This window comes from Anopheles merus, chromosome X (genome assembly GCF_017562075.2).
Source record: "Anopheles merus strain MAF chromosome X, AmerM5.1, whole genome shotgun sequence".
In the NCBI taxonomy this organism is placed as follows: Eukaryota; Metazoa; Arthropoda; class Insecta; order Diptera; family Culicidae; genus Anopheles; species Anopheles merus.
This window is the reverse complement of record NC_054081.1, coordinates 10,977,031-10,985,120: the sequence shown is the minus strand read 5'-3', so window position 1 is coordinate 10,985,120 and position 8,090 is coordinate 10,977,031. Positions and strand designations below refer to the sequence as shown.

The following is an 8,090-nucleotide window of genomic DNA, read 5'->3' as shown; positions in this document are numbered from 1 at the left end:
TGAAAAAAAAAAACAGAAAAGACACAACAAAACATAAAAGGTGACAAACATGCAATTATTAACCAAACAACTACTTACTATCAGATAGTAATTCGGTTAGATGTGTTTATTGTCGGAATCGAAAAACGAAAAAGAATCTCAGTTTCGGCGCGTTATAGGACGGTTTTTCAAACTAAGACGTGTATTTTTTTTTAGTTAGTAGTGAAGAAGCAGAAGAACATATAGTAAATAGTAACCATTTCTGTATGTATACATTTGTTTGCCTTTATTTCATTATAGTGTGCCACAACACAGATTATACAGCGCGATTTGCGATACAATGACTTTATGGTATTATTTATTATTTATTTATGTTTGTGTGCAAAGGTTTTATTCGTTCACACGTCATTCGCTTTTTTTTTAAATTATTTTATATAATTGTTAGAATAAGAATAGTTCTAATATTCACATTACATTTAGTTATTCATTTCATTGCAGTTGCTTTTTCTTATCGTTCCGCTCTCTAGCATACTGCACACCTCTACCTATTGCTCCCTTACCACTCCTTAACGTTTGGTTTGTAGTAACAGTTGTTAGAGCCGATCGCGATCGCTAGAAAGCGTCGGTTGTGTGTGTGGGTAGGATCCACCGTTACAGGGGTAGAGAAAGAGAATGGCAGGGGGAAACCGCCTGCGCCCATTACAAACGTTAGTCGTAGCTGTCAACAAATTCCTAAGTTAATTCAATAAACAAAACAACACAATGCCACTTCATTTGGTGCTGATAGAGCCTTTCCGAAAATTTTGTTCCAAAAGAAAATTGTATGGAGTTCTGGGTGATGAAACCAATTTAAAACGCAGGAAATTTGCTCTAAAAGCCTACCAGGAGCATCCCAATTTCCCTCTCTCCATGTACAGGGTGGCCACTAGATGAAATTCCCGGTTTTTTTTCGTTTCACTGCATTTAATGTGCTGGTTGTTGATTAACTTCTGTGATTCTCCAATTTGAAATTATTATTTCATAAAACGTTATCAAAACTATAAGTTTTAATAACTGTACCCAGGGAAAGGTACGCAAAGATGGACACTTCATTCCGCAATACTGGATAAAAGTAATTGTTAAATAATTCAACGATGTCGTATCCAATTCTGAAGGAACACATTTGAGAACCGTTTTTTTACATGATTTCTGTAAAATTTGAGAGCGAAACTGTTTACTCTATCGTGCGCACGCGTTTGTGGATCTGATTTGATTACAACGGGTCGTTAGCTTTATAACTTGCAATGTTTATATTTTCTGCAGGATTCCTATGTGAATGAGTTGTCGTCATTATTAAACAAACAACTGGTGAATAAACGGCACTCAAAGGAAAAAACAAGCATCCTGACTAACGTTGGGTACAATGAATCATTCGTTGAGATTCATTGATACGAATTGTCAGGGACGAGTGATTCGAATCTCGAATCGAATCTCCAAAGATTCACGAATCTCTAAAAAATCTTGAATCTCTAAAGATTCGTGAATCTCTCAAGAATCATGATTCTCTATAGATTCATAAATCTCTGAAGATTCTTGAATCTCCAAGGAATCTCGTAAGATTCATGAATCTTACATGATTCATGTATCCATTAAGATTCATTAATCGCCAGGTATTCATGAATCTTTAGAGATGTATGATTAAAAAAAAAAGAATTTGCTCGATCTCATATAGTACAGAGATAACATGCCCGATAACATGCATGTGCCCGTGGGTTTCAAGCTTTGTATGGACCATCTCCCCGTAGCAAAACAAACTATCGGGCTGTGTTGTACATGCCAAAAAGCCTCGAAAACTTATAAAGGCTGGCATTACCACGTCGGTTGTTACGCTACGAAGAAGAATAATAAGAAGCTCAAGCTCTGTGAATCTTTGGAGATTTATGAATCCCTCGAGATTCGCAAATCTTTTGAGATATATTAATCTTATGATTCACGAATCTTTCGACATTCGCGAATCTTTTGGGATTTGTGAATCTTTCCAACCGAGATTCATTCAGATTCATGAATCTGAATCAAATTTACCCAACACTAATCCTGACACCAAAGTGGGTAAGACGGACCTTGTCATGGGGGTAAGCTGGATATCGAAATTTTAAGGAAAGGTTGCATCTGCTATCAACTGATGATTGACAAAAGTCACGACATAGCCTTAAATAACGGTAATCGGAAGTCATGGACAAACCAGCCACTGGAGAAAGCATTGAAATCTTCAAAGAACGAAATGCCGGTCAAAACAGCAGCCACCCATGCATTATGCTGCTACTCGCACGACGCTGATGATGCATGATGTCTTGGATCATCATGCTAAATCAAATTTTAGAAGAGAAACGGATACGACATCTTTCAGAAATAGATACAGGGGGTTTCAGGTTACAGCGGTACACACCGTGATCTTAAAAGGAGTCGTGATGAATTCTCCGATTCTCCCCCGGACACATAAAATTCCCGGCAGATTCCCGATTATCGGCCCGGTTATGTGGCCACCCTGATCATGCAGTTCCCCCCGGGAAGGCAACGCAATTCTTTTCGCTTTTTGGCACAGACCGGTTCGCGTACCATATTTAAATTCCGTTCGTTTGTTTGTTTTTGCATAGATGTGTAGATAACTTATTACTAAAATGCCAATTACTACACCGAACGATTACGAACGAACCTTAAATGCATTTGATTCGCCTTGACATTGCATCGCAGTGCCACTCTAGTAGGTGGCTGCCGGCCAGACCAGCTCCTCAAGTGATTGGATTGGATTGACGTTGAGCTAGTCGAATTGGCTAAGGATTTAGGCAACTGCTCGTACGGTGCAGGCCCAACACACACACACTTACGATTATAATTTGATTGAAGAATTACAGCAGCGCACACAGCACACCTAGGAGCGTTTTCGAAGCAAAACAGTGCTTTAATACAATTAAAATAACAATTGAAAAAGCTATCTCTATTTCAGCAAACAAGTGCTGCCCCAATGCTTCACCAACGTGTTACAATTCTTCATTCACAAAAGTTTTCAAATAGGTCATTTTCGATTCGACACTCATCGTTTTTGACACATGACACATGAGTGTCGAATCGAAAATGACCTATTTGAAAACTTTTGTGAATGAAGAATTGTAACACGTTGGTGAAGCATTGGGGCAGCACTTGTTTGCTGAAATAGAGATAGCTTTTTCAATTGTTATTTTAATTGTATTAAAGCACTGTTTTGCTTCGAAAACGCTCCTAGGTGTGCTGTGTGCGCTGCTGTAATACCGTTGGCACGGTACCGACTTATGGGCAAAGAAAAATGGGGGCTAAAAAATATGTTTCTGCTTTTTTATCCCTTCCAGCTAATTGAAACCCTAAATGCGTTGCAAACTGTACAAAACAAAGTTTGCGGAACATAAATACATCACTCTGGCGGGGCACACTTTCTCGACCGGTCTAGATAGCTTGATACCAATGTGCCGCGGGTGAATCGCAAAAACCCTGTCAAAAAAACGGGAAACGTGTCCCAACTGTTCATGGGCAATGGGGAATTCGTTTGTAAGGGGACCGTAATAAGTTTTCCGCCGTTTGCTATGTGTTGTTCACTGTTCAACAAAGGAAATCGCATGTATAGAATAAAAAAAAAAGAATCTTATCCCCCATACTAATGCCCTCTCCCTCGAATGCCAAATGTGCGTTCCATGCGAGGAAGAAAAAAAACATAAATAAAAGAGCTAGAAAAAACACTCCATTGGCTGATTAATTTTTTCTCGAAGCTCGTCGTTTCATCGAGCTGCTGCACTGCGGACAGTACCACTTGCCTTTTGGTGAGGAGCTTATGTTAACGCACGGATAATGGAACCACTCGAAGGGACACTGTGGGAAACGAGAGGGAAATACAAAGAACAAAAAAAATGGTTACTGAATGGTTCGGTCGCAGGGACGGTGACAGAGGGAAGGACACTTACGTCTTCATTATCGCACGCGACCATATCGCCGTACGAGACCTGATTGCAGAGACAGTAGCGCGGCTCGTTCGGATCGAACCACTCTCCTTCTGGCGCCTGGTCGACGGAGGCCGCCGGTTCAGCAGAGGCGGCGGCGGCGGCGGCGGTGGTGTTGGTGCTGCTGCTGCTCGTTCCGCTGGTGCCTGCAGTCCCGCCGGTGCTGCCACTGTTCGTCATGAGCGTATCCATGAAGGAGGACACGTTGACAACGGTCGCGTTGCTGCCGCTCGTCTGCGCCACGCTCGTCATGAACGGTTGCTGCTGGTGCAGCGATTGTGGCAGTACTTGTACCGCCTGTTGGCCGCCGGCACCGTGCTGCTTGTTCTGCAGCTGCAGCAGCTGCTGCTGGGCAGCCTGGAGCTGTGGCTGCTGTTGCAGCTGCTGCTGCTGTAGGAGCAGCTGCCGTTGTTGCTGGAACACTTGCTGTGGCTGCTGCTGCTGCTGCTGCAGCAGTTGCTGGGACGATTGGAGCTGGATGTCTTTGTGGTCGAGCAACTGCTGCTGCACCGGCAGCTGCTGCATGTGCTGCACGACCTGCTGCTGCTGCTGCTGGACCAGTTGCGACTGGACCTGCTGCTGCTGTTGCGCCTGCTGGAACGTGGCGTGCTGCTGTACGGATTTTAGCTGCTGCTGCTGCAGCTGCTGCTTCTGCTGGGACTGTGTCTGCAGCAGCTGCTGGTGAGGAACGGTGTGCAGCTGTTGCGCTTGCTGCTGGAGTAGCTGCGGCCGCTGCAGCTGCTGCTGCTGGAGATGTTGGGCTTGCAGCGATTGCTGTAGCTGCTGGGGTGGCAGCTGTCGCGGCATCCGATGCTGGGCCGATACGAGCTGCACCGGTTTCTGCTGATTGAGGAGCTGCTGCTGCTGCTGCTGTCCGGGCAAGTGCTGTTTCATGCCGGAAATCGGCGGCAGGGTAAGCTGCTGCATTACCGGCTGCAGCTGACCGTGCTGCAGGCTGACGGGCGTGTTCGCGTGTATTAGCAGCTGCTGGGACTGCACCGTCGACTGGTGTTGCTGCTGCTGCTGCTGAGCGGCAAACTGTGGCGACTGTTGCTGATTCTGCTGCTGCTGCTGCTGCTGCTGGAGTGGCGATGTGTGGACGTGCACCGAGACGGAGGACAGCGACGGCGAGCTGGAAAGCGTCTGCACGTTCGGCGAGCTCGACGACAGCATGGACGTGACGTTCGACGCGTTCACCAGCATGGTCGGGTTGGTGCGCAGATTGCCGCAGCCGAGGGCATTGACGCTCTTCTTCTTCTGCCGCCGCTGATTCGAGAACGCGGTCGACTCCCGCTCGACCGCCTGCAGCGCGTTGTGGGTGGCGCCCGCCAGCTCGCTGTTGAGCAGCAACTCGTGCGACCCGACCCCACCGATCGCTTCGTACGACGCCTTCAGGCTGGCCGTGCGGCGCCCCTGCTGCATCTGCTGCGTCTGCGCGATGGCCTGGCTGGCGGCGGCCACGATCGCATTGCCGGCGCCGCACGTCTGCAGATTGTAGGTGGCCGCCGCCACCCCACCCGCACCCGGACCGGCTGCACCACCGAGCACCGGGACGGGCTGCGGGCAGGGCACGGTGGCGAGCGCACCGGCCCCAGCCGCGCCAACTACACCGCCCGCTGCGATCGCACCCATTGCTCCCGGCACGCCGCCGACCACCATCGGTCCCGCCGCGCCTCCTGCTGCTGCTGCTCCGGCTGCTACCGCTCCCGCCACTCCCAGCCCACCGGCAGCCAGCACGGCCGGGGTGTTTGGGCGCAGGGTGCTATTGCTGAGCGGCTTGGACGTGCCGGCTGCGGAGCGCTTCTCCACGGACGCTGCGGCCGCCCCCATCGACATGCCCGGGGCCACGCTGTCGCGCCGCTTTTCGGCCTTCACCTTGTACCGGCCGCTGCCACCGTCCGACCGGCCCGAGTGGCCTGCCGGATGGGCGTTCTGCGTGTCGTAAAACCGGTTCTCCTTCTGGTTCGCGCCCCCATTGCTCGTCATGCTGTCCAGCTCGAGTGAGCGCTTCTCCAGTATCTCCGTGATGCCGTTATGGTCCGCCTCCAGCTCGCACTTGAACTTGTCCAGCTCGGTGTCGAGCCGGCGCAGGTACCGCTCGACCAGATCGTACATCTGCCCGGCCAGCTGGATCTTCTCGTCCGAGTCGTCCAGCACGCGGTAGTAGTTGGTGCGTATCGAGTCGAACTCGACGTCCGCCATCGGGGACGAGATTTCGGCCCGCCGGCACTGCTGAAACAGGGCCCGAACGCGCTTGTCCAGCGCGTCGGTATTGTCTGATTGGGAGGAAATGGAGAACCGGAAAAAAATCAGTACACAGAACACAGTCGCTTTTAAGGCAAACAACTGCCGGAAGGCCGGAAACGTACTCTGCACCGCCAGATCCATCTCGCGCATCTCGGTGAATCGGTCCCGCAGCTCCTGGGGCAGATGCTCGATCACTGCGAAGCAGGGGAAACAAACAGACGGAAGCACATGGGAGTGAAAATGCATTGGACGAATGAAGCCATCGTGGATGGGCAGCTCCTTTGCGGCCTATCCGTCCGCACACAATGCAGCAGATACACAAAACCCAACAACGGGGTACTCACTTTCTAAGTAATCCTCGAGGTACAGCATGGTGATGCTGTCGGGCGGCTCGCAACGGCGCTGCTCCTGATTCCCTGCCGGTGCTGGAAAACTGTTCGGTTCTGGGCGAAAAAAAGGTTACGAAAATGTTTTGCTTTTCCGCACGGGGCCAGCTTTGGGTTGCTTTTCTTTGGGCCCTGTAGGTGGACGGCGTATCGTGCCCGGTTGGTTCATCTGCGGTCCCACTGACAGCGCAACTGTCAGCGCCGGTTCAAACAAACCGTTGGGTTTGGGATCAAGGTCTGTATAGGTGCACAGCCGAGCAAGGTGCATTATAGCGCATATTCGCAGTGCTGAATTATACGGCCGTCACACGTGGCGTAAACTCAAAAAGATTTATACGGACGTTACACGAAGCGAAAACTTTAGCGTAAGCTGAATTTCAGCCATATAACCCGACAATCTTTTGACAGTTTACGCAAATTTACGCTCTCCCATACAAATCAAGCGTAAACTTTTTGAGTTTTTTAAGGAAGAGCGTAAACTTCCTGTCAAAAGATTATAGGGTTGTATGGCTGAAATCCAATTAACGCCAAAGTTTACGCTTCGTGTGACGTTCGTATTACCCCAAATAGCCAGCTCGTACTTTATAGCTGATTTAGGGCTGTTTAACGAAAAATCGGTCCGATGTCGTACTTGGTGGCTGATTAAGAGATAGACGGTACTTTGCGGAATTATGGAGCTTTTTAACAGGCACATGGTACTCTTTGGAACTTTGCGGCTGATTAGCACTATGTGTAGGGTTCATGATGGAACTTGAAGGCTTGTTAAGAAAGGGTGCTGAACTTGGTGGAACTTTATAGTTTTTTAATGTATGACATCGGTACAAGGTGGCTCTTGTCAAAGTGTCAAAGACGGACGCCGGCGATAATCTCATTGTTGCTGCACAAGTTAGATTCGTTAATTGAAGAATGAATATTGAGTGAAGTGATTGTGAATTATCAGTATATTGTGTAAAATTTTGTGTAATTCATCAATACAAAAGATTAAAAAATATACATATGTGTTTAAACGAAACAAATCTTGTTGTTTATTTCATCGATGACGCTTGCTTGAAAATAAAACACAAAGAAAAATAATCCCTGGCATCGTGGCTTAAGGAAGCTGCTTAGGCGCTGTTTGAAAGACCCACATAGAACTTTGATGCTGTTTATCTACTGCAAAAGACGAATTAGAGCAGCGATCTTTAGCGTGCCAAAATGAGCTGCTTAAGCAATTCTGGCTATATGGGATGTATCTCATTTCTCATTTTATTAGATTTATCGAAATGAGTTTGATATATTAACACCTTTCAACGGGTTGGTCTTTAACAACCGAATAATGCAGACCATCATTAATAAAGTGAAATAGCTCAGAGCTTAACGCAAGAGAACATAACACGTAAATCGTGCTATCGAATCTCACGCTCATATCTGGGAACGCTACAACAGTGCAGTGTTGAAGACACTTGTAAGGTTTTCTTTTGACAGTTGCAATTTC

At 47.8% G+C, this 8,090-nt stretch overlaps 1 protein-coding gene across 1 annotated transcript; it reads right to left on the bottom strand.

Moving 5' to 3' along the window:
- Positions 1–194: 194 nt before the first annotated feature.
- LOC121600503 (ataxin-2 homolog) lies at positions 195–6,812 on the bottom strand. The gene is made up of 4 exons (XM_041929194.1): positions 6,575–6,812; positions 6,353–6,424; positions 3,948–6,259; positions 195–3,855 (listed from the first exon to the last, which is right to left on the bottom strand). The coding sequence occupies exons 1-4, from the start codon at positions 6,600–6,602 to the stop codon at positions 3,739–3,741; spliced, it is 2,529 nt and encodes an 842-aa protein (XP_041785128.1). The 5' UTR covers positions 6,603–6,812; the 3' UTR covers positions 195–3,738.
- Between the last annotated feature and the right edge of the window lie 1,278 nt (positions 6,813–8,090).